Genomic DNA, 25,982 nt, shown 5'->3' on the forward strand with positions numbered 1-25,982 from the left:
ATGATTCACCACTTCCCAAATTAATCTCGATTTTAAGTCTTGTGCATCACTCTTCATTTTCAAGGTCTATGGTATCCCTGCCTTTCTACTTACGGGACTGTGTTCCCCCCCCCCCAGCTACGTCCCTCCTCTTTTTTTCCCCTGCTTCGATACCCGGATGTGCGTGACGCTCTCCTGGGTAGCAACGGCTTTTTTTGCTATGTACAGCCTCAAAGCGACGGAAATTACGTTTTGGACTACAAATCCCAGTATCTCTGGCTGGGGGATTATGGGAGTTGTAGTGCAAATGGCTATTTATTTAGTTATCTATTTATTACACCCCCCTTTTCTCCTTGAAAAGGACCCAAGGCGGCTTACAGTAGTGAAAAACAAGATTTAGAGCTGAAAACATTGAGTATACGACGGTCATTAACATCATTAGAAGACAATATTTACAACTAAGAACAATGAATATAAAGAGGCATCTTGAAGTCATTAAAAGGCAATACAAACGCTAAGAACAATACAAATATTTTCAAAAAAAATGCTACTATGAGAACTGGAAAACACAAATATGGAAAAAAGCAGGTGTCCTAAAAATCCAGTCGAAGCTGTAATGCATAGCAATCCATCTAAAAAAATCACACACAGGTAGGTCTAGGTAGCCAGTTACAGGTGGCTAGATGGAATTCGAAAGGGACCACTAAGGCCATGGAGTCCTGCCCCCTGCTCAGTGCTCCCTCATTTTCTCTATTAGCGGACAGACGTTTTGCATTACCTGTAGCTGATAATCCTACCTGCTGGCAGGCTATCTAGGCCACCAACAGTTCGGAAGGTCGTTTCCCGCATCAATGGTGCTGCTGCTCTTTTGCAGGAAGACTAACTCCTATGTTGGAATAGGAGCAGTTTTATAATGGGTAGCCATGTTAATGTGTGCAAACATATCAGGCAAAGTCGAAAGGAAAAAAAAAAGGGACAAACATTAAAAATAAAAATTGAGAGAAAAAACCTTGTGGCCCCTTAAAGCCCATGAATGTTTTGAATGTTTTACTGTAATTGTGAAGTCTCTCTTCTGTTTTATTCCCTATGTCTGAAGAAATGGACTTGACCCACGAAAACGGACATTAAAATATAATAGTCTTTTTGTTGTCACAAGGTCGTTTTTTTTAAAAAAAATTAGGATTTTGCCTGATATTTTAATACAGGTCATCCTGTAAAGCTCACCTTAAAAGGCAGCACTGAGTTTTTAAGGCGCCACGCTTTTTGTCTCTTGCTGTTTTTGTTTGTTTGTGTTTCTGTTTTGTTTATTGTACAGCTACAGTTATTTATACAATGCAACTACAGTAATCATTTATTATATGCAGTTCACATCACGTAGTGACTCTTGTGTTGGAGAGAGGAGACCCGGGCTCACCGCCTGTCCCAACCATGAGACTCACGGGGTGAACCTGGACCCGACCCACCTGCCCGGGTTGTTGTGAAGCTCAAAGAGCGGCGAGGAAAGGGCAAGCCCAGGCAGAACCCTCCACGAAGCTTCCGGGCTCAGCATCACAGCCAAGGGGCGGGGAAAGAACGAAAGCCACCCCTTCATTCTGATTGGTCGCTTCTGAGGAGCAAACCCCTTCCAGGAGAGAGCGAGAGGCCATGATGAGCTCCCATTGGCTCAAGCTACAGTGACGTCAAGTTGGGATTCTTTTTCGCGGGGAAATTAGAAGCCGCTATTCGGTTGGCCAAGTGGGGGGGGGGAGAAGAAAGGTGAAGACGTGCGCATGCGTACCTGGACCGTATTTCTCCTTTCCCTTTAAAAGCTCGCGATTGGCTCAGGGCAGCAAACGGGCGGAGCGAAACGAGAGAAGGCGGGGCCAGCTCGAGGGTAGTATAAAAGCGAGCGGGAGGGCGCGCAACGAGTCTGGCCTCCCGCGCGTTCGGAGCAGGCGGCTTCCGTTGTGTATTGCGCCGCTTTTTGTTTGCCGCCCTCCTCCTCGCCTCCGCTTTTCTTCGGCTTCCCGAGCCGGCAGGATGTTCGAGGCCCGGCTGATCCAGGGCTCGCTGCTGAAGAAAGTGGTGGACGCCCTCAAGGACTTCATCACCGAGGCCTGCTGGGAACTGGGCTCGGGGGGCATCAGCCTGCAGAGCATGGACTCCTCGCACGTCTCGCTGGTGCAGCTCACGATGCGCTCCGAGGGCTTCGACACCTACCGCTGCGACCGCAACATCGCCATGGGGGTCAACATCGTGAGGTAGGCGGGCGGCGGGGCAGGGGTTGGGAGGGAAGCAAGGCGGGAAGAGCGCGCGCGCGGGGGGGGGAAGAGACCCTTATTGCCGCTTCTGACAGGACTTTCCCTCCTGAGGAGAAACAAAGGGCAACCCCGGCGCGCTGAGGAGACGCTTTCGCTCCTCTCTCCCCCCCGTGAGGTGGGGCGCGGGGCGGCGGCTGCCTGTGAGGGGGCTGCTCGTCACCATATTGGGCGGGAGATTGAGGAAGAAAGAGCTGCGGGCACCTTTTGCCCCCGAGCTCGGAGGAGGCGGGGAGCCGGCCGCCTGGCTCGCGCCGTTTTTTTGGAGTGGGGCCACTGCGCCTGCGCAGGACGCGTCTCGGCCGGCGCTCTGTGGTGACGTGTCGCCTAAAGCGACGCGCTCATGGCGGGAACAAGAAAAAGGACCGCCCGGCGCCTGTTAGGGGTGCTTTTCACCCGCGCGCGCTCCTTCGGGTGAGCCGATTGGCTCTTGCTCCTTATCCTCCTTCCTGATTGGCCGGCCTTTTGGCTGGTTGGGCGTGGCTTCGCTCTGTTGGGCGCGCAGGACGGGCCCACGCTGGCCCCGGTTGCCTTTGTTGGAGGAAAAGCATGGGGCGTTTAGCGGTGCAAGAATGCAAGGGCTGCTTATGGCGGGGGGGCTGTCTCCAGGATCTCTCCCCCCCCCACTTGATCCCCTTCCTGCCTTTGACACGTCGCTTGGGAAAGGGAGGCCTGGACTACAACTCCCAGAATCCCCTACCATCCCAAAAAGCAACATGCCTTAGCTCTGCAATTGAACTGGAGGACCTGCCGAGGAAGGGGCGAGTGCTAGAGCTACAGGGCTCCCTCTCCGAAGAGCCGTTCCCTCAAGCATCCTTGTGGTCTGTTAAGTGGAGGGAGCGTAAGCCATAAAGCCTTGTTTTTGCTGCAGTCCCTTTGACAACTTCCCTTGGGAATCCTTATTGAGTCTGTTGCCACAAAAACAACAGGGTCTGGTGGCATTTGTAATCGCCTTGGCTTTACAAAAGGGCTGCTCGGTTTGGTTTTGTGTTTCGCTCTGTCTCAGGTTGCTGTTAAAACCATTGCAGCGGCTTTTCTCTCCTTCCATTGTCACAGGGGTTGCTCCATCATAATTCAGTTCTGAGTAGATTGAGTGGGGTTAAATTCATTTCAGCTCAGTTTGCATAGTGTTATGGATGAACGATAAGATCAGGATCATGACCAGTCACTGGTCTCTTATTTAGGATGCTGTGATCTCTCAGGGGAGTCTTCTGATGTTGAAAGACATTTCTTTAGTAATCTCTGCAGGGGTGAATGGCATGAGAGGAAAAGGAGGGCCTCTGCTTTGCTTAGGTGGTCTCCTCTTTAAGGAGACAACCACCTGGCAGATATCCATTGATCTGTATTCCTGCATTAAGGAGCTTCCACTTTCATTATTCTGTAATGCTATATTTTTAGCTGAGGGCTTTCTTCTAGGTAGCATCTTTTTGTCTCTATCAGTTTTGAGAGAATTTTCAAATTTCTAATTTAGGTGGGTACTGAATTACATGATCACCCTCTTTTTCTGTTATACTGCTTGCTGTTGTGATGGCGGAAGGAAATTACTTTGTTTCCTTTTTTTACTAAGAGAGCCTTTGCTGCTTGCTGCAATATTGGTGCATTATTTGTATAGTGTGGTATAGGGCAGAGGTCCCCAACCCCCAGTCTGTGGAGACAAATTTGCCCCCTCCTGCACGTGCAGATGCATGCACAGCCCCTCCAACGCATGCATGGACCACTGGTATAGGGGACAGAGTGTCAAGACTAGGATTCATGGGACCTGGGTTTGAATTTCGGCTCTCCTATAGAAACTCACTCCTATATGAATGTTTGGGGTACTACTAAAACCACTTCTTATATATCTCACTTAACGTAGGGTCACTATAAGACTTAATAGCACATAGTATCTGGAGAACATGTAGTCAACGGGCCTTGTACTTTTTTCTTTTTCAGTCTGTCCAAAGTACTTAAGTGTGCGAGTAACGAAGACATAATTACTCTGAGAGCAGAAGACAATGCAGATACTCTGGTTCTAGTGTTTGAGACACCAAGTAAGTATTTGAAGTACTCTGGGAATGCTGCTGTCTAGAGGGACGTGGTGGTGGTTTTTCCCACCTCCCTCAGAGCAGATCACCTCTGTGTAGCTTGTCCTGCCCAGTTTCAAGCGGGTGGAGTTTTGGGGAGGGGCATCACCCAGATTCCCCTTTCATAACCTTGTGCTTTGTGACAAGACTTTAGACTGTAAAGAGGTATCATAAACATGAACTTCTTGTTTTATTTTTTATTTAGATCAGGAGAAAGTCTCTGACTATGAAATGAAATTAATGGATTTGGATGTAGAACAACTTGGAATTCCAGTAAGTGTAGTTTAGTATCTGTTACTGTGATTAAAGAAACTGAATAGGACGGTTTGTGTTGTAAAAATTAGGTGTTACATGAAAAAAATCCATTCTGCAGAACCACAGTGACTTTTTTAAAGCAAGTATGTGTGGCAGTTAATATGTTATTTCTACTTCTGGAAGATTAAATTTAGAGATTGAATGGGAGTATAAAAATTACAGTAGATTTTATTTCTGAATAAAGCAAACTGTTGATTTCTATTCTGTTTTACTATTGATTTTTGAAGCTGGTCATGTTCGCGTGTCAATGCAATAATAACATCCCACAAAGTACTCTGGATTAGTCCTTCAGGGGGTACTTTCTGTAAATTTGGTCAGATTTAGGACTTACAACAAAGTTTTCTGTTGATCTTTCAGGAACAGGAGTACAGCTGTGTTGTGAAAATGCCTTCTGGGGAGTTTGCACGCATCTGCCGAGACCTTAGCCATATCGGAGATGCTGTTGTAATCTCCTGCACAAAAGATGGTGTTAAGTTTTCTGCTACTGGGGAGCTTGGAAATGGAAACATCAAACTGTCACAAACCAGTGATGTGGACAAAGAGGAAGAAGCTGTAAGTCGAGGGAATTAAGTGAAGACTTAAATTGTATTGTTTCTGTGCATTTGACAAGCCTTCTTTGGCAGACAGCTAACTGAGCTGTCTTATGGAAAAGCCTAAACCTTGGAGATAAGAAATTAAAGCATTTAGTACAATTTCTGCTGTAGTTGAACTCAACAGAATGAATGTATACATTTAATCTGTTACAGGTAGTAATAGAGATGAATGAGCCAGTCCAGCTGACTTTTGCCTTGAGATACCTGAACTTCTTTATCAAAGCTACACCTCTGTCTCCTACGGTGACGCTCAGTATGTCTGCAGACATTCCACTTGGTGAGTGCAGCATTCAAAGTTTCCTTGCAATACTATTTCTGCAAGTTATGCATGGGGTGAAATTGATAATTTCAGACCTGTTATGATTAATTGCCTTGTTTTTTTGTCTTTTGCAGTTGTGGAATACAAGATTGCAGACATGGGACACTTGAAATATTATTTGGCTCCAAAGATTGAAGATCAAGAAGAATCTTAAAAGATTTTGGGCCTGGGAAATGATGATTTTGTGAAAGATGAAAGTCAGCTTCTGTTCCAGTTTTCAGTCTTTGGTGCATGGAACTAGCACTTCTGCACTTAGGACCAATTGTAGATATTTTTCTGTAAATACCTTTTCCATTTATTATACAAACGTCTTTTCTGAAATAGTTTTTCTTCCTAACTACTTCCTCTAGCTTTTAAATCGTGTTTTTATGGCTCTTCGCTTCATTTAGCAGGCACTGGAGTGCAGTATTTAAAAAGAAGTACGGTCTCTATAACATTGCTTTACACTGAGGTTGTTGGGACCTAAAAACAAATTATGTTTAGACCAATCTGCTTTTATTGTTTTGAAGTGGATGCCTGCCGAAGGCAAAAGACTTGTCAATAAAGAATATTCATTTTCGTATGTTTTCTCCGTGTGGCTGATGATTCAGTGGAGGGGAGGGAAAGCAGAGTGCTTCAGTGGAGGTTCAGGTGAAGGCAAGAGGACTGAAGGTTTCGCTGGTTGTGGGATGACAACCCCCCCCAACATCTGTAACGGGCTTCTGAGTTACAAACACAAGCATATGAAGTTGGTCTGGTGTGGGGAACAAAAGGCAAGGATTTGGTGCTGCTACCCCCCCCCAGACCAGATGGGGATGCTGGCCTGTGTAAACCAAGCCACTACATGTCCCCTTTCCTGGTTATGCATTAGAGGAAGGAGCAGCAGCAGCAACCATGAAATGAGAGGCGACCTTTGGGGCTTTGGCGTGAGCCGCCTCTGGACTCTGCCCACCCGAGGGTTTTGAAAGAGGCCAGCCCTGAACCCAAAGGGCAGGCCAGTCATGGGGCAAAGCTCCCTAGGGACAAGAAGGGGTGCCCGGCCTTCGGGGGAGGGGGCTTGTGGGGATCTAGGGCTTGCCTGTTTGGGGGGGGCTTTTTCGAGGTCGCCCCACCCTCCAGGTTTCTTTTAGGGGCTGCCCGGAGCCCTTCTCCCCCCCCAAGCCTTTTCCTTTCCCTCGGGCGCCCCTAGCGGCCACGCGTAGGCCCTGCAGCGGTCCGCCCGCCCGTGCGGAAGAGCCGGCTAGGGGCGGGGGCCTCCCGATCCTGACCCGGAAGCAGCTGGGGAACGGGGATAACAACATCCGGGGTCAAGCGAGGACTCAGGCTGGGGCGCGGAAGTCGCTTCTCCCAGGCGGGAGGAAAGGATGGGGCCGGCCCGCAGGTAGGAGGGCGGGGGGGGGAGGGGGCGGCGGCTTCTTTGGGCTGATGTGCGTACTATTTAGGCGGGAGGGGCCCGATCCTCCTTTAAGGGTAGGGATGGTGGCAGGGGTTTCCCGGGGAGAGGGGGGCCAAGTCTTTGGCCCTGGTTGGGTGTAGCCTCGAGGAGGGGAAGGAGGAGATCCTGGCTTTGGAAAGGGACGAAGGGAGGGTTTTTTGTGGGGGGGGAATGGAGGAGAAAGAGTCCTTAGAGCCCAAGGGTTTGGGTTTTTTTGGGTGGGGGGACTTTCATGGGTGCAGCCTCTTCCTCCTCCTCCGGTACTGTGGCAGAGAGTGGCTTCTCTCACCCACCCACAAGAGCCATCCTTGTGCAAAATCCAAGACACACACACACCCCAAGGCTAGTGGATGATGACATTTGTGCTCAGGTGCTGGCTAGCAGGTGCTTCTGACCTGGAGGTGAGCCTGGGATCCTTAGGGAATCCCCCCCCCCCCACAGGCCCTGCCCTTTAAAGCCCTGCTGGGGTCTTGCCAACTCAAGGCTGGGGCTTCCTTCCTCCAAGTCCACTCCTCTCTCATGCTCACTCTCTCTTTTTCCTCCTGCTGCCTTTCATTTTTCCTAACGTTATCCTTGTCTTTTCCAGCGAGTCGTCTTCTCCCGATGTGCCCAGAGTACATTAGCTTCGGCTGAATCATTGTTGCCGCTTTGTTTAGGAATACCTGTACTAAGTCGCAATAATCTCCACAGCAGGCAGAGGCTGGCTTTGGAGTCTAACAGGACTCTTCGTTGCCCAGAACACTGAAGAGCTGCAAGGTAAGGAGGGGGAGAAATGGGGGGGGGAGTCCTTAAAATAGTTGTGGGCAGATGCTCCGTTCCAAAATGGATCCTGCAACCTCTTAGCATCTCTTTGATGGATCTTGTTACCTTTCAGGGTATGATTTTATTGATTTTCTCCAGTTCCATAAACAAAGTGGTGCCAATTTTTCAGCCTCTGTCCTGAAATAAACCTCTAAGCCTTAAAACTGTTGCAAGGTATTTGATTTGGTTTCTTGTTGTTTACTTTGCTTTGCTTAGTGGAGAAAAATCACAGCAACCTCTCTAAATCCGCAAGTGTTTAATTTATAGCTTCCTGATTCCCTGCTCGGTTGGAAGCAAATAAACAGAGGTAATATTTATGAACATTGATTGTCTTGCATTATAAGGATAAACACATCTGCTAGGAGAAAGATTGTCCTAAAAGGTGAATGCATAGCATTGTCTGAGGTTACAGACTGTTCAATTATGCTGCTCCTTCACACGTTTGAAGGGATGCAGCTACTTACTTGCAATCTTCTAGTCTATGGAGTAGTTTGTAAAAATTAGCAAACCTTGTCGTTGCAATGTCCCTGTGAACTAAGACATTATTGAATTCTTTTATATGCTATCTCTGAGAATAGGGTGGCTGCAGACGAAGGCTTTTGGATTACATCTTCCCTGCTTTCTGGTAGAGAGTGCTTTCAAGTGCATGCATCTGAGAGAGTCTGAAGATGGGTCGTGCTAAGCTTTTGAACTGGCTTTTTGCAATGGGTTGTCAGGTTTTCTTTATTCTCTTGTTTTGAGGGGGTGGACCACCCTTCTTGCCTCACCCAGAGTCCCATGCTGTGAGCAGATGGTGACATGTTGTAGGTGGGTATGAGCAACATGCCATTCCTGGGAATTTCAGGCTTTCTGTGCAATCCTGATTCTTGGGAAAAAAACCCCCACCAACAATGGGTTTATAGAAATGTTCAGAAATAAATATGAGAAACATGGTTTAATGTGCTAGACTCCGAAAAAGATGGAGCAAAATTTTCTCTATTATGTTTGTATCCTACCTTTCTGAGCTGCACTCCTAGCTGTAGGAATGGCCCTGCTCCCCTCCCTCCCTCCCCTTTATTGTCACAACAACCCTGTGAAGATACTTAGATGTGAGGAAAAAATGACTGATCTCCTATCAGTTGGGAAATTGCTTGACTCTTAACGGCTAGAACCTACATCTCCCAACTTCTAACACTCACCCTTCCATCACTCTGGGATCAACCAGGCCAGGTTAGAGAGAACTCTACTCATGAGTTGTTATTGGTGTCAGAAGCCATCTGGGGGTGCTTCTGGAGTGGAAGCACCAGCAGTTCAGTCTCTTGGTCAGATTAATTTGCCATCCAAATATAAAATGTGTTTTGCCAAAGGAGAACAACAGCAACAGAAGTAGCCCTTGCCGTGTTTTCTGTGAAGCTGCTTGTTGACAGCACTCCTTCCTTTTTTCAAGCCATTCAAGCAGGGAGAAAGAGGAGCTTCCGTTAAACTGAGAACGGAAGGGCAGTGTGGGCTTGAGGTGGTTTTGAATGAAGCTTGAAGGCCTAGCCTGACAGCCAACTTCTCCTGTTTTGAAACAATATCCCACTCATGTTCCAATCCCCTCAAAGAGTTTTATGGCTTTTTTCCTCCCAGGTTGTAGGTGCTGACATTTCCTGCTCACCACGATGCCGTCCCGAACTAATTTAGCTGCTTCGATCCCAAGCAGCAAAGTGAAATATTCCAAACTTGCTTCTACAGATGAAGGCTATATTGACCTGCAGGTAAAAGGATTGGGGGGAACAGGGCCAGTTGTGCATCACAAATATCAGAAGCAATACCTGACCGTGCGTTTTGGTTTTCTCCTTAATTCAAACCCTTGTGAGCCCGCCCTTAGCTTCGTGCTAGGCCATGCAGTTACTCCATATAATCCAAATACTTTGATACGGTTTGGGCTGGAGGTTTTATAAGAGATTTTTAAAATCTGTTTATTATCTTAATTGATGTAGTATATTTATGTTATTTTCTTGGAAGCTGCCCGGAGTAGTGACTTATGTACTAGATGAGCAGAATATATATTTACATAAGTAAACAAATATGCAAAGTCTGAGTTGGAACCCCCCCCCCCCAATTTCTTTCTGACTTCCTGGGTTCACTTTGCTTCTGTGGAATAATTTAATTTATTTAGAATATTTATATGCCGCTGTTCTCCTAAAGGATCCAAGGTGGCTTACAGTATTAAAAGAAACAAAGTTAAAAGCTAAAACAATAAATTATTACAGTGTTAAAAAAAGGATTTAAAAAACGATGAACTCAACCCACCACAGGCTGTTTCACTTATGCCTGTTGTCTCCCTGCGGTCTTGCATGTTTGCATGAAGGAGGATGTAGGAAACAGCAGAAGTCTCTTCTAGTTAAGAGAAATCACTCCTGGAAGCCCATGCTAAAAAATTTAGCATCAGCCACCTTGCTCCTCTCCTAAATTCCTGTGCATGGACCAGAAAGCTGTGAAGAGAAGAGAAGGGCGGTGACCACCTAAAGCTTCTGGCTCACTTAGGAATTCAAGGCAACGTTTTTGAGTGCATGCGAAGGTTCACCAAAACACAGCCATGGTGACCTGATTTGTGCAAAAGCAAGTTTCAGGGAGACGTTGATTGCCAAAGCCATTTGCTCTTTTCCAAATACTCTGTGTTTCAGAGAATTTCCCCACCTCTCTTTGGTGTCGTATATCAAGACAACACGTGGGTGCAGATGGGAAACTGACTTAAAGTGGGCCGTGATTTCGGAAGGGTGGGAAACAAAAGACCAAGTGTAGACGTTTTTATGAAAGAGGGAGTCACATGTAATTATGAGGAAGTGGTTTTGTTGGGTATTGTGATGATACAGCTGATGTTGGCCACCAGGGAGCAGCAGCATCACAGCACCCCAGAGTCGCCTTTCACTTTAAAGGCAGATGGATCTACGAGCAGAGCGTTCAGTGATGTCCTCTAGATGGGTGCAGGTTTTTGGCTCTCAGGTGCCTGTGTGTGTGTGTGGGAACTGGAAGCAGGTGTTTGGAGGAACTTTTGAGCTTGGTTCTGCTACAGAACCAGTGTTCACCCAGAGCTAGTCTTGTGTTAGCAGCTTAGGTTAGATTCCGAAAGCCATTTCCTCCTCCCTGCTCCTATCATCTAGCTGCTTCATTGGCTTAGAGAGAAGTGATTCTGCATGTATGTAAAGGAACAGGGTTCAAGGTTGTATTCTTCGGAGGAGGGGGGGGGGGGTCTTACCTCCTCCCTCTCTGCCCACACCTACTGTATGCAGCCTTCATTGGGAGGGAGGGAGATGCTCCCCAGTGGTCCTGTTACATCTGAAATTCATAGCTGGGCTATCTGGGTGATGGCTTTTCCAAGTTGCTCATCCCACCCTGCCCCCCCCCCCCCATTATCTTTATTATCAGAGAAGTATGTCCTGCTTCAGGCAGAGACTGAGCGCTAGCGATGGGCAACTCGGAGCCCTCTGAAGTGTTGTTGAGCTGCAATTCCCATTCTCTCTCTTTCCATGTTGGCGATAGTGGTTGAGGGTGATGACAGCTACCCAGAGGCCCACAGATGGCATATCCTTGTTGAAAGCCACCTGAGGCATCTGGGATCCAGGGAATTGACTTCAGAATGATCCTGTTTTCATACTGGAGCCCTTGACTGCTGACCTCTCTCTTCCTCCTCCCTTGCAGTTCAAGAAGAGCCCGCCCAAGATCCCATACAAGGCCATTGCGCTGGCTACGGTGCTGTTCCTCATTGGCACCCTTCTCATCGTCATCGGTGCTCTCCTCCTTGCAGGATATATCAGCCAAGGAGTAAGTGAGTCCTGTCTCAGGGGAGGGGCTCAGCAGGGGCATGAATGGAAAAGCACATTCTCCGGGAATGTATAGGACACGGCTATGCTGCCAGTAGGAATCTTTTGTTCTGGAGTTCACAATGTGAAGGTTCCATTGAGGCCCTGAGAGTTGGGGTTCAATCTGGGGGACAGACTCAATCTGGGGTAGCTGTAGTGTTTGTTCTGTGATACAGCTGCCTGTTCTCTTGTTCTTTAAGGAGCTTGTAGCGAATCTGGCGAGGCTCCAAAATGTCTTCCATCAAGGCAGTTACGGAGCCTGCTTTCAGCTGCCACCCCTTGGATGCCAACATACCTAGCAGCTGAACACATGTGCGTCACACGGGTCTTTTTCTTATCTTTTCCAGGGAACTGACCGAGCAATCCCCGTCTTAATCATTGGAATTCTGGTATTCCTTCCTGGCTTCTATCATCTGCGGATTGCTTATTTCGCTTCCAAAGGCTACCGGGGCTATTCCTATGACGACATCCCTGATTTTGATGACTAGAAGGCTGACGTGGGAACTTTTGTCACAAATCGTCTGCAGCGAGAAAAGATCCAAAGCTTCTAGTCTAATGAGAGTCCTGTTGTTGGACAGTGAATCTTCACAGTTGTTGTCTAGGGAAAAAAAGAGGATTTCTGCAGAATCTTTCTTTTTCTCTCTTTGACTCCCCAGCAAGTGCTACCACATCATGTGAAGTAGATCATGTGAGCAAGTGTCAGGAGAAACATTTCTCCTTTCAGAAGGGAAGTTCATTTGAGGCAGCCTTGTGCAGCTCTGCCTCTCGCCCCACAGGATTTGTCAGTCAATCTGAGTGAGGAAACAAAACTCAGGTTTTTAAATTTTCAGAGATTTCTAATGACTTGATTCCCCCCCCTTTTTTGGGTCATTTAGAGCAGAGCACGTGCAAAAGTCAAACATGGAACAAGTGACTTAATTCCACAATAGTAATGTGTGTTGAAGGATTTAGAATATTGATCTACTGGGCAACTAGTTGAAATTTAAGAATGAAAGTGCTTTGCAATACTACCTACAACTAGGGGAAAAAATCAAAACAAGTTTGCTGATGGCTCTCTTTTGTGTTTTGATATACTTTTGTGGGTTCTCTCTAATTCTTTGCTAAGCTTTCATGCAAAGGGCAAAGCATTGCAACTTTGCTGGTATAAAATTCTAAGAAAATCTGGAAGACACTTGCCAAGTCTGTAGGGTGGCCTGGTTAGGATCCACCAGAAGACAAAATAATGCAGTATTTATCCTACCCTGGGGATTGGCTTAGGGCAGGTTTCAACAGAAATCAAAATTCAGTATCACACACACACAAAAACAGGATAGATGCTGAAACACCTTCAGAAAACTGAATTTGAGGCCAATATGTTTGAGTGCATTAGAGAGAAAGGTTAGGAAGGAAGATCTTGTCAGGCCACCATCCCTATCATTTTTTTAAACAGCAAGAAGCAATACTCTCCCTCTTAAATGCTGCAACTGGCCACGTGGTCACTGTCCTTGCCCTTCAGGTTCCAGGCCAACTCAAAGCCCACTGACCTGAGCAGCATCCTTTCATCAAGCCAGCTGCAGTCTTTGCTGATGTCTTGTTCCCGGGGGGGGGGGGGGGATTCTATCTGCTCACCCCTGAACCACAGATTTGCAGGTGCTGTGACAGTTTTCTCAGTACCTCCTTTCTGCCTGCGTGGGTCGCAGCTTCTGTTGGGGGAACCACAGTGATGGAAAGGAATCTTTTATTGTTCATTTCCTCTTCTGCCTAGGTGCTGTGCACTGCTCCTGATTGTATTCATCTAGCCATCCGTCTGCACTATTATTTAACATCCTTTTGTTTAAACCTATGTTTGTCTCTAGGCCATTGGCTAGGCTTACAGCTTGTAGAGTGTGAAAGAGAGCACAAAATTTGCAAGGCATTTAATATGAATAAAGACTGTGCTGATATTTTCCCTCAGTTTTAGCATATACATTTTCAGCCCGAAGTCGTCTGTACAGTTCCCAGTTAGGAATAGCAAGTTGGGGACTGTGGCCAGTGGCAGATGAAATGTAATTGGACGGTGGTGAAAGCAAAGTCTAGAGCAAAAGTGAAGCCTGTGGGCCTGCAGGATCGCATAATGCATCTGCTGGCACTTTTTGGCATGTGCACAAACAGAAATGACACAGAAGAAGCTGTGGTGACCTGGAAGATGGTCTGCACACATGGTGGGGACCTGCAGTGTCTCAAGACCTGGAAGAGGCCAAGAACCACACAGAACCCCCCCCCCGAGTTCTCCACCTAAGGTATAAGAGGTTCTAGATTTGTGCCAATCTTGCAGAGATGAGCGAAGGGACAGGCGTCAAAGCATTAGGAACTCCTTTATTCTGGCTCTGTAGAAATTCAGTCTAAACTCCCTCCTGCTTTCAAAGCTCTCATCAGATATTGGTAGAAATCCAATTGCTTAGCATAGCAAGAGTATGCTCATTGGGGATTTGGTGAAAGAATATTAATTTATTTCAGTTGCACATATTCAGGATTAGGTAGGGTTTGGACATGATCAAACCCACCCCGGAGGCCTTACATGAACACTTCCAGCAGATCTTCAAAATCATTAAGAGCCAAAGATGTTTAAGATAAAACAAGAAAAAAGAGCACAGGTGCATTCTGCTTTTCTGCCTGTCATGTCTGAAACTCCCCAGAGATGCACGAGGCAGTCATTACAATGTTTACTGACCAGGAGATGAAGTTTTAATAGACTGTTCAAACACACACTTTTTTTGGGGGGGGGGGGAATTTGCCGATAAAATTATGTTCTGCAAAGTAAATTTAAAGTAGGGGGAATATTCAGAACCCTCTGCGGTTTGGCACATCTGCTCCTCTTTAGTCCTAATGCATCTACTGTAGTTATGTTTGTTGCCAGAAAATAATTTAGAAGCAACATTTGACAGGATCTTGAGGTAAAATGAAGGATGCAGGTAATGGCAGGTAGGAATTTCTCTTAGACCAGAACTGACCAGTTGTGATTCACCAGGATAAGTTTTGTTCCATGTCCAGAAGCCATGGATTTCTTGAGTCATCTTTTTCCGGCTACCGTGGACGGGTGGACCACTGTTCTGTTCCGTAGCATTCATCCCTGCAACCTCCTCCTTGTTGAATCAATTAAAACAAACGCAGTGTCTTTTCCCTCTCCGGGCTGTTTCAGTCCACCATTAAAAAAGTGAAACATGACGCAGATCACCACTTTCCTCCATCACAGTGACCTCTTTTTTTCCATGTTCCGACGGCTGCACTCTTTCACCCTTCTCTGATCGCCAGGCCAGTTCCCAGACGCGCCTCTCCTAATGGCCAGATGACTGTAAAATTCATTGAACAAAAACAGCTTCTGGGAGCTGGCGCTGGCACGGCAAACAAGCCGATGATAGATTCAGATGAGTCAGTGTCCCATCAGCGCTTTATGCCGGGACATGTCACTTCTGCTTCAGCAGAGGGATGACTTCGGGGAAAGTACATCTTGAAGGTGAAACACTGAAAATGGGAGACAGGATGGGGTGATGGGAAGGCTCAGTAATCATGCATGTAGCATCCAGACAGGATTAATAAACATCCCATTTTGCTTCTTTTTGCCAAACCCAGAGAAAAGGGCATTTTTTTGCCTCCATGTTGGTTCAGATCTATTTGAGCAAGGAACAGAAGCTGCAGAAACTTCACTTTTGTTTTCGTGGCTGGTGATCAGTCATGTTAATTATTTGTTTCTTATCCAGCGGCTGGGAGTCTTGCTGTGTGCTATTTTTAGAGCCAGCCGGGGTTTTTGCTTTGCATAAATCTGATACAAAAACCTGGAGGACAGGAAGGGGATGGCTTGGCGCTCCGTTCCCGTCTCTTATTTGATCTGAAGCCACGCAGCCGCCCTCTTCCTGCTCCCTTTTTTCCTGGGGTCCCTCTGAGGGCATCAAATTAATAACATTTCCTAGGACTGCATGTCCTGTCAACAGAGACAACATTAATGACAAACTCAGATGCAGTTTCTGACCATTTTTAAATGTTTGTGAATGTTTTAATATTTCTTGGTAGGACTTTATTACACATAGGCCCATTTCGATCTCTTTCAGCAGCTCAGGAAGATCTAACTCTTCTGCACCACCGTGAGATATTTTCATCCAGCAGAATCACATTTTGTTGGAGATTCTGCAGAGAACAAGATCCACAGTGTCACCTTGCTGCAGCGTTATCCTCAGGTTGTCCCCTTCTGTTAAACACTAGATAGTTTTTTTGTCTTAACCACCATTACAACAAATCCTTGGAACAAACCAAGGCCTGAAAAATCTTTGCTGCTGTACTACTCCTTTGTCCCCCCCCCCAAACCAAGGTGACACGTTAGGACCAAAAATTGTTTCCTGCCATTTCAGGGGGAAGGAGTACAGTGAAGGAGTTCATCCTTAGGAGGGTTGCCTCTGATAGTGCATGTTAAACTCCTGGCTACGGAGCTCACTCATCTCAGGTTGGTCCGAATGTTCCCCCAGCCACAGAACGGAGGAAAATCATTTTGGCACTGACTGTGTCCATAGGCAAGTGACCTGGCTTCTGCTAGCTGCAGTTTGCCTTGGATCAGCTGGGCTTCTGTGCTCTTTCTTGGGGTGCACGCAGTTCAACAAAATACAGGCCTCTTGCCCTTAACTGCTTTGGCCATAGAAGAAGAGGGGAAGCTTCTTGGACAGGTCCGAGAATCAATGTTCTGCTCTTTGGATCTTCTGTGATAGCATGGATTTTTAAAAAAAAAATTAAAAGATTACAACTCAGAGTGGCTAGAGGTTCACTGCGTGGCACTTTTATCAGAACATGTGCAGGAGTACACTTCTGTCTAAAAATTTGATGATGCTCTGCCACCCTGGCCCAGAGATTCCCATGATGGTTGCAGAGAGGTAGAACTGTTCATCTCATTGTAAAAATGCAGCCGGAAATGGCAGGATGGTGAAAAAAAATCTGAGGAGTCACAGAAGCTGATGAGCGAGGGAGAAAGCATCATGGAGACACTGGGTGCCCATAGAGCATACTGGTAACAGAGCTGACAAAGAGTGACTAAGATGGTCTCCTTTGAGACATCTAATAGGAAATGACAGTTCTGCTGCATCACATCACCAGGTCTGGAATGTCTTTTCACATCCAATTTTTAACTTCTAACTCAGTCTGACCAACAGTAGCTCAACAGGCAACCTTACATTTGGAGTCAATTTATCTCATAAACATCTATTCCACAGCTTTTAAGTCCTAAGAGGTCACGGGGCAGCAAACAATGCAGATGTACTAAAACCTCAGAAGCTCGCTTGCTATTTGTGACATTTTACATGGCCTTCTGGATTGTTTGTCAATGAATTTGGGTGCATTTCTTGTGCTTTTCATATGTCAAGGAAAAGGGGAGTGAGTGATCTCAGTGAAATGTCTGAAATGCGCTTTAGCCTTGGAGGCTGTTTGGCAACGGCAAAAAGAACAGATTCCGCAATTGGTTTTTCTGGAGCTTTTAGGCTGGGTTGGGGTTGCAATCCTATTCTGTGGGGCTGTTTTCTGAGTAGACATGCAAAGGACCTTACTGACGGTTATGCTCCTCATTGTGATCCATAACACTCTACAACCTACAGATCCTAGCAAGAAGTTTGAAGCGGTCTGATGAAAGCAGTTTCTATGGAAACACAGCCATCCAGATAACATTTCCCAAATAAAAAGAGGGACATGCTTGTTAAGGCTCCAAATGGCAATACCAAGGATTGCTGCCTAATCCTTGCCTCAAAATTACATACTGCAGAAGGCACTTCTCCATCATTTATGTTTTACTGACTGTTTACTCTAGATGCATGCCCACTAATTTAGTAACTGTTCTTTGCTTTAAAAACATGCAACGTATTTACACAATGCTGCTTCTTAGTATGTACCTAGGCAGTTGTGGTGTCTGGAAGACCAGGCTGGGCATCTGTGATGTGCCCTCGGTGTCCATGTGGAGGCATATGAGGGCTTAGAGATACTGTACAGTATGTCTTTATAGGCATGCATCTTCCAAAGGGAGACCTAAGACACTCTGGAGGAACTTAAATGATGAAGCATGAATGTGCCTCTAGAACTAAGATGCAAGTGGATGTTCTGCATTTGCAGGGGTGTGGATTACAAGACATTGGAGGCCCGTCCCAGCTTTAGTGTCCTGCAACAAGGCAACATCCAGTGGGGATAAAGAAAGGCCAGTGATTTGCTTGGAAATAGGAATTATAGGCTGCTGTGATCAATAGAGAAGCTGCTGAATCATGTGGGAGAGGCTTGATTTTATTTTCTCACTCTATTTATTTCCTCTTCATTTTGTATTGTAATTTCCTATTGAATGTTTTATGTAGTATTCTTGGTTTTAATGCTTATGTTATGTTGTAAGCTGCCTAGAGTGCTCGTATAGACCAGATGGGCGGGGTATACTGTAAAACAAACAAATAAATAAATAACAATTTTATGGACACCTCATAACTGAAAATCCAAAGTCTGGAAAGCTGCGACTAGAATACTTTGGGAGAATAAAGAGGTGTGAAATACAATCAAGGGCAGTGACTCCAGTTTCTGGAACACTGTAAATCCACTCCAGATTTTAATATGCCGTGTGCGGGAGCTGGCCAAGGTGTTGAATGCTATTTTTAAAAATAGGTTCAGCACCTTGGATGACTCCTGGGGAGTGCAAACTAAAGCCCAAAGTGGAGTCCAATATCAAAACGGGGAAAAAATGATTCCAAAAACTGCGCGTGCCCCATCCCTCCCCAAATCAGCAGTTTCATCAGTTATTATTGTTTTCCACTGAATATCTTTTCTCCTATAGTGGGGCCAAGATAAGTTGCAAAAAGCAGACATGAAGAAGGATCACGCCAGGACATTACGACACTGCTCCGGTACAAAGCACAATCCCTTCCCCTTCCGCCTCCCATTCTTTGGGAACTTCCCTGTGACTGAACTAGGCAGACTTCAGGATAGTTTCACATGTACAATTTTGACGGGCCAGCTCTGCTCATCTGTTGCAGTAGAAGGAAGAGAATCTTGTGGCATCTCAGAGACTTAGGGGGTTTATTTGGCAAAAGTCTTCGCGGCCTGCAGCTGGATGGAAAGCTCAGTGAGTTAGGTATTGGCTTGTGGAGCCAGAGGTTGGGAGTTTGATTCCCTAATGGGCCACCTAGGGAAAAAAGCTAGCCTGGACAGCCTTGGGCAAGCTGGATATTCCCAGGATGGCCTCAGAAGAAGGAAACAGTAAAACACTTCTGAGTATTTTCTCTGGAAAACTCTGGCAAGGGCCATCCTAAGTCAGAATTAACACGTGCATTACAAAACAAAAGTCACTAACTAGCTGACTGCAACAAATCAATGCAACAAATCCCTGCAATAAAGTGTCTTTTCTCCTGGCATGTTAAAGACAACCAATGTACACAATTTCATGGCTTTCTAATCCACAACAGCTGACTCTACCACGAACAGATCTGCTAGTCTTTAAAGGCAGGTATACGAGTGCTTTGCAAATAGCCCAAATGCTCATCTGAAAAAAAATCAAATTATTAATCCAAGCCCAAAGCCATTTAATCCAATTAGTACTGCAAATAATTTCTTGCTCAACGTTTTTTCTGATTACATGACGGTCTTTTTATCTGTTTTGTTTGCTCTGTAGGGTCAGAGAAGTGTTGTCATGAGCAGAGGCAGCGACTAAACTGATGGAATTATAGCAGTGAGTCATTTTTATAAATTGAGCCAGCAACGTCAGCATGAGGCTGTGATGTGCAGCAGAAAATGGTGCATGTGACAGCCTCTCTGGCCCTTTTGCCAGAAAGCTACCCAAAGACACAGCAGTATTGGGGGACTTAAAACAAGTTGGACAGCCACTGCTTGACCTCCTCACCGACTGCCCTGCTTGACCTCCTAACCTCTTAGTTCACCGACTGCCCTCCATCCACATACCCCCTGGATATAAGTGGGATAATGCATATGGCAATCCCCCATTCACATTCACAACATCTAAAATGATACCTTCAGTTACAAAATCTACTTCAAAACAATGGAATTCTGCTGCATAGGGAGATTTGGTTCGGCTATCAGAAAGTGCTGAGTACCTGAAATCCAGCACGTAGAGAGTTCTGCAGAACTAGATCAAAGATCCATCTGACCAGGTTTTCTTGTTTCTAAGACTATTGGAAAAACATGCTGATTATTCCACCACTGCCAGTCATGTCCTCCAGCAATACCATCTACCCAGGAACCATAGAACTGTTCTTAGTGGGGAAGGGAATGACAATCAGGACGTCATGACAACTGCATACTCAAAAGCAGGCAATTTTCTGCAGTTATCAAAGGTTCTGATCTTTCCCTCCTTACCTGGAAACACTCCCTTGCATGCTACAGCCTTTCCCTAAAGTAAACAAAACATCCCCTTTACCCTCTTTATCCAAACTGTGTTGACACTTTTAAACCAGTTTTAGTTCTGAGCAAATATTAGTAAGCTTTGGTTATAAATCATGGCTGTTTCAAAGGGTGAAATTGGGCTACCAATACATGCAGCATAAAATAAAAATATAAAGCAAATGGGATTCCAATCATCCTGAGAAAGACACCTTGAATATTATGGAATACTTTTATTTGAACCAATTTTAATAACTTTGGCTTATGGAGGACAGGACCTGGGAGTCAGGCCTTGTGCTTCCAAGGTCCTTCCCCCAGCCTGACAAGGCAATTCAAGAGCAATGGTGAGCAATCAAAGGGGGTCTAAATCCCAGGCTCCAAAATGATTTATGGCCTCCAAACATTCCCGTATAGCTACTACGCCAACTATCACGTAGCACAGGCTTCACATGCCAATGGATATGCCTTCAGCCTTCTGCTTACACAAGTTATTATTTGAGACTCTTCAAACATTTGGGAGAAGTTACATGAATGCCAAGCACTTTTTACTCAAACTAATATAGATTTTTCTAGTCTTTATGATTAATTGCTTAAAAATGTGTGTGTGGAAATGATTGTTGAGCTGCATTCTGGACAAGCTTGCATTTAAAATGGAAATGCTGTAGGAACAGCAAAAAAGGCTTGCCAGAAAACTCTCTCTGCCTATGAATTTATGCTGCTGGCATTGCTCGCCACTTCAAAAGAAAACCCTGACCCATTGTAGCTACAGGTTTCACAATTTATAGCTTTAAAATATGGGGGGGGGGGGAGGGATAGTGAAGGGCAAAAAGGGGTTGTGCAAGAGCTGAAGGTACAGCAGGCCTACAGAATGTATGATTCATACTCTGCACAGTGGTCTGGCAAGTGCTTAACATCCCCTTCTCCTCCTCAGGCACCGAAAGCAGGAAGTCTCTACAGCTACCTTCAGTTGGGTATCCCATTTATGGAAACTGTCTCTAGGAAAGGTTGCCTCAGGCTTTGATTTCAAAGACACTAGCTTGACTGCAAGCAGGCTGATCATGATTAACGAAGGCATGTTCAAGACTAGAGAAGGTTGACCCATTTCATGAAATTATGATGCCACTTATTCTTTGGGAAAAAAGGGGGAAAAACAGATTGGCTTTCAGGGCATGAAAAGAAATAGCAGTGACTACCCTTTCTCGATTTTTACTGCATTTAAATAAGAATCTAGGTGTGCCCCCGGTCAAAATTCTTTCTAAAATCTTGAGTTCATATGCTGTGATCTACTAAGGCAAACTAGACTTGTAATATTGGAACTTCCACTTTGCTTGGGTTGTTCCCCCAAAAACTCAAGAACACACATGTGCTGAAAGTACTGTGGGTACACTTTTCAGAGAATGAGGAGGAAAAACTCATTCATGTTGTGATGTTGCAAAGTAAAGATTTAAATTTATTTATATACCATTCAAAGCCTGGTTTTCAATGTCAAAACCATTCTAATGTGAAGGAGCACCACAAAAAAACCCACTACACAATAAAATCAATCCGTATGTAAAATAACTAGGTCTCCATTCAAGTTGAAGCCACAAATATGTAAGATTCTGTTCCCACCATATCTGACAAAGGAGAGAATTCTACAGTCAAGGCGCCTGGATTGAGAACACTCTTCAAGACATGAGCACACAAAAAAGACATACCATACAGCCCACCCACCCCAAATCATGCATGCCATTAATAAAGTGGTTATATACTCCTTCAAATTGTAGGAGGACAAAGAGAGGAGGAAGGTAGAGAAAGGAACACAATGATGCTACAGGCACAGCCCAACATGAGCATTTGACAGCAGAGCAGAAAATGCACCTGTTTTGGCCCCAATGGCTGTATGTGATATTTGCTCAGGGCTTTCATGAATGTCTGGATGCATCCCACCAATTCTCTCTCTCTCTCCCACTATTGATTTCACTAGGCCCTTTCCCAGCAATCCTAATCATGTAGCTCTTTCCTTGGTACTTCAGCAAAACCCAGAAACAGCCTTTTAGTCCTGCTACATCTGTTCTTTCCCCAGTGCTACCTGCGGGTTCACTTGTCCTATCCCCAGATTCAGAAAGGGCAAATAAGTAGATGACAGTAGCACTGAGAAGGCACTGTCACCACCTATTTGCTCACTGATGGACAAGTGGGTGGCAACAGGGGCAAAGTGGTGGAACAGCTGTAAAGGGTGACACTGGAGTTGAGGGTTCCCTCTGAAAGGCGTACTGTACAAGCCTTCTCTGGCCCCCTCCAAACCAACACTTGTTCACCAGGGGCACTTCGCACGCTGCAATTTATAGCACTGAACAGAAGGATTCTGGCCAATGTCATCAAATAATGAAATCACTGGAAAGAGAAAGTGATGTGACAGTTTGTTGTGCAAATACTAAAACAAAGATACTCCACGGTTGCCTTTTAAATAACAAAACACTAAGATGTCATTTTGCAACCTTCATGGCACTTCCCTGGTTATGCAATCATCAGTGGCACTTATTAACAAATAAACATATACAGATACAGTAAGAGGGAATACCATTTTCTATGAACAAATCAATATGGAAACACAGCAGTCTCTGGAACTGACCTCTCATTAGTCTCACTTAACGAATCCATTTTGTTGCTTATATTTATAGAGAGGAGAAACATCTGTTTCTTTCTAGCCACAAATCCACCTAAATGTAACTTATCTCAAGCAACGTAGTCTAATTCTTCCTCCATATAGTAGAGCTAAAGAATCTTAAGCTGGTTGCAGAAATCTAGAATGACAGATATTTGACAACTGAAATGATACTCCAAGATAAAATTAAGCCACAAATTAGTAATTTATAAAAATCTTGAGGACATGCTTAACTTTGTTTCTACTGTACCTTTATTGTGTTTCCATATATAAATAAAAATAAGATAACCCAAATAACGCATTCAAATAAATCCCTTGAATTTAAGGCTATTACTTGTGATATGATGGTCGGTTGAAAAAGATTGTTCTGCAATTCCAAGTTATGCGCATATCTGAAATATGAAGACACACAGTTGATCACCAAGGAAGAGAAGCATGCAAAGAAAACAGAAAATATATTTAATGCATTAAGTAGTTTTTAATGTTTTAAATGGCTTTAAAACATTGTATTTCTTTAATATATTGTTTCCATCACTGTACTCTGCCATGAGATCATAGGATAAAAGCTGGGTTATACATGTTTTAAATAAGGATAGCACTGAAAGGGAACTATCAGTACATTTGATTTGAGCAGCCTATTCAGATCAGAATGGTCGACTGGAAAGTTTCAAAACGGCTGTCGAAACGTTAACCAGTAAGTACTGAATATTAGTTTTCAGTCAACTACTGTAGTCATTGTTTTGGTTTTGTCTGCCTATAACCCTAATCAAACACTATTACTGTACTGTGAGTGCACCCCATTATAACGCTGCCCACAGACTAACTTAAACTGGAGATACTGTATTTGGAAGCCATTATGTGCACGTGGTTTGCCTATGCATGTGGTTGTCTCCCAAAATAACCATTCCTATAAAAGAAGGCAGAAGTTCCAATGAGAAAGTTCTGTGCCATGGAAAGCAGAGTATTCTTTCTTTGTGGCGGTTAAAAAAAAAAAGGTCATGTAACACAGTCGCTGCATCTGATGAAAGAGACTGCAATTTACAAAAGCTTATTCCAAATAAAATATGTCAAGTCTTTCAGGTCCAGAAGAGTTTATTTGTTCGTTTGTGGTTTCTACAGGTGATGCCAAATCAATAATTGGTCGAAATATACAGTATCCTGCTGATGGTAACCCTTTTAATGAATTATTCTTCCCAAAAGTTCAAAAATTAGAACTGAACCTTTTAGGCTAAAGTCACTTTGTGGCACCAGAAGGGCAGCCGGGGGGGGGGGAGAGGACCATCTTATTTATTTATTTATTTATTTATTTATTTATTTAATTTTATTTAATTTATACCCCGCCTATCTGGACTACTCGTCCACTCTAGGCGGCTTTTCCTTTTCTTTTCCCTCAGTCCAATGAATGAAACAAATCCATCTGTGATATGGCAAGAGGTTTACCTTTCCCGGTTAGAGACAAGCATCTGCCTGAACCGGAGGCTTGTGTCGTGGGCAGAGAATTAACCCCCCTTTAATTGGTCTCCGGCCATTGAAGCTCCTTCCCGGTCAAGTGTTACCTCCTCCTGTAGCCCCTCATATTTTGGCTTCTCAGTGCCTCCACAGCTGTCCTCCTTCCTTGGGTTTCCCTCAGTCCTTCCCAGGCGCTGCGATCTGTTTAAGCAGTGGCAGGCAGGCAGGCATCCAACCGGTGGAGCCTTTCCTCCCCCGCCCCAGACCTACTTCGCAGGGTTCTTGTGAGGACATAGATAGATAGATAGATAGATAGATAGATAGATAGATAGATAGATAGATAGATAGATAGATAGATAGATAGATAGATATTCGGTTTCTCCTTGAAGGAAGGGAGTCCTTTCTGCCTTATAAACGGCAACCTAACACGACACCCGGGGTGTGTATATTGTATTTCCTTGCTGGGTGGTCTCTTGACTCCTTATTTCTTTCCCCCTTTCTCACCTTCGACTCCCCTCAGGTCCCACCTCCTGCCTTCCCTTCAGGCCTTAACGAACCCCCTGAGGTAAAAAGAAGAGGGCGAGAGGGCTCGGGCCCCGCGCGGGCGCCATCTTGGGCGAGGGGCGGCGAGGCCCCTGAGGTGGGACGGCCGCCTCCCTCATCATCATCCTCATCATCCTCCTCCTCCCCGCCACCGTCGTCGCCGCCCTCCCCTCCTTCGCCTCCGCCTCCTCTCCGCCTCCTCCACCCCGGCCCTCCGCCTCCATGCCGCGGCCGCGAGGGCTCCTGTCTGGCGCTGCTTCCGCCGCCTCCTTCTCCGCCTCCGCCTCCTCCTCCGCCGGCCACGAGCACGAGCGGGCGCCCGCTGCCTGCCGCCGCCGCCGCCACCGGGGCCCTTTCGCCCGCCAGCAGCGTCCGCAGCAGTTCCTCCAGCAGCGGCAGCTCCGGCTCCTCACGGGCCTCCCGCTGCCGCCATTTCCAGCCGCTTCTAGCCATGGCAGGTGAGCCGAAGGGAAGGGAAAGGAACGAGGGTCGGTCGGTCGGTCGTTGGGATGGACCGGGCGGGCCCGAAGCGGGCCGGGGGAGAGAAAGGCGAGACTCGGGTCCCCCTGCCGAGCCGCCCTCCCGGGAGCGCCCCTTCCTCCTCCTCCTCCTCCTCACCCACCGGCCGGGAGGATCGCCGCCCCTCGGCCCCCTCAGTTGACCCTCGAGCTACCACCACCAACACCACCACCACCATCATCTAATCCGGTCCCTGCCTGTCTGTCTTTTATTATGATTGTCATTATCATCAGCTATTGCAGCCTATCTATCTAGCTATCTATCTATCTATCTATCTATCTATCTATCTATCTATCTATCTATCTATCTATCTATCTATCTATCTATCTATCTATCTATCTATCTATCTATCTAATCCAACTCAAGATCCTATGTCTTTTATTATTATCATCTTCTAATCCAGCTCCAGCCTCTCTCATCATCAACATCATCATATCTAGCCCCAGCACCTACCTACCTACCTACCTACCTACCTACCTACCTACCTACCTACCTACCTACCTACCTACCTACCTACCAATCCTCCACTAATCCAGCCCCAGCCCCACTGCAGGGGCTAGATTACCCGCCCATCACCCGCTTCCTGGCCCACAGCTGCCCCCCTTCTCCTCCCCCCTGCATCTCACATTCCATCCCATTCCTTGATCTGTTCCCCCCCCCCTCCCAAAAAATTCCTTTTTTCTGTGTGGCTGGCTGGGACGCCTGCCTTCCACCTCCGGCCACCTCTTTCCCCCAAAGGGGACACCTTCTCCATCTTTCCAAGCATCGTTTTGGGGTTTCCAGCCCGGACTAAGGTTCAGCCACAAGCCTTGCTTCAACCCATACATATACTGTATATAGAAACCTCCTTCCCTTCCTTTAAAT

General features: G+C 45.8%; 3 protein-coding genes and 2 long non-coding RNA genes across 6 annotated transcripts in view; 4 read left to right on the plus strand and 1 right to left on the minus strand.

Moving 5' to 3' along the window:
• The first annotated feature begins 1,878 nt into the window (after nucleotides 1-1,878).
• PCNA (proliferating cell nuclear antigen) lies at nucleotides 1,879-6,128 on the plus strand. Of its 2 annotated transcripts, none has more exons than XM_020780165.3 (6): nucleotides 1,879-2,219; nucleotides 4,209-4,306; nucleotides 4,545-4,612; nucleotides 5,012-5,210; nucleotides 5,405-5,524; nucleotides 5,641-6,128. In XM_020780165.3, the coding sequence occupies exons 1-6, from the start codon at nucleotides 1,999-2,001 to the stop codon at nucleotides 5,718-5,720; spliced, it is 786 nt and encodes a 261-aa protein (XP_020635824.1). In that variant the 5' UTR covers nucleotides 1,879-1,998; the 3' UTR covers nucleotides 5,721-6,128. The 2 variants fall into 2 exon arrangements, with proteins under 2 accessions (XP_020635824.1, XP_020635823.1); XM_020780164.3 differs by having other exon boundaries at nucleotides 1,880-2,219; nucleotides 5,012-5,206; nucleotides 5,401-5,524.
• Nucleotides 6,129-6,816: 688 nt separating this feature from the next.
• TMEM230 (transmembrane protein 230) lies at nucleotides 6,817-13,537 on the plus strand. Its single transcript, XM_020780166.3, has 5 exons — nucleotides 6,817-6,926; nucleotides 7,567-7,736; nucleotides 9,390-9,517; nucleotides 11,445-11,567; nucleotides 11,953-13,537. The coding sequence occupies exons 3-5, from the start codon at nucleotides 9,422-9,424 to the stop codon at nucleotides 12,091-12,093; spliced, it is 360 nt and encodes a 119-aa protein (XP_020635825.2). The 5' UTR covers nucleotides 6,817-6,926; nucleotides 7,567-7,736; nucleotides 9,390-9,421; the 3' UTR covers nucleotides 12,094-13,537.
• A 2,436-nt stretch (nucleotides 13,538-15,973) lies between these two features.
• Nucleotides 15,974-23,692, plus strand: LOC144584111 (uncharacterized). Its single transcript, XR_013538172.1, has 2 exons — nucleotides 15,974-18,232; nucleotides 18,286-23,692. It is a non-coding gene; the product is annotated as an uncharacterized LOC144584111 (long non-coding RNA).
• Nucleotides 22,842-24,701, minus strand: LOC140701862 (uncharacterized). Its single transcript, XR_013538171.1, has 2 exons — nucleotides 24,561-24,701; nucleotides 22,842-22,999 (listed from the first exon to the last, which is right to left on the minus strand). It is a non-coding gene; the product is annotated as an uncharacterized LOC140701862 (long non-coding RNA).
• A 222-nt stretch (nucleotides 24,702-24,923) lies between these two features.
• Nucleotides 24,924-25,982, plus strand: part of SLC23A2 (solute carrier family 23 member 2) — a 62,361-nt gene continuing 61,302 nt past the window's right edge. Inside the window, exon 1 of the mRNA XM_072979016.2 lies at nucleotides 24,924-25,057. The gene's annotated coding sequence lies outside the window, so the exon portion shown is untranslated. The remainder of the gene's footprint in view (nucleotides 25,058-25,982) is intronic.

Source organism: Pogona vitticeps, chromosome 8, assembly GCF_051106095.1.
Source record: "Pogona vitticeps strain Pit_001003342236 chromosome 8, PviZW2.1, whole genome shotgun sequence".
Classification (NCBI taxonomy): domain Eukaryota; kingdom Metazoa; phylum Chordata; class Lepidosauria; order Squamata; family Agamidae; genus Pogona; species Pogona vitticeps.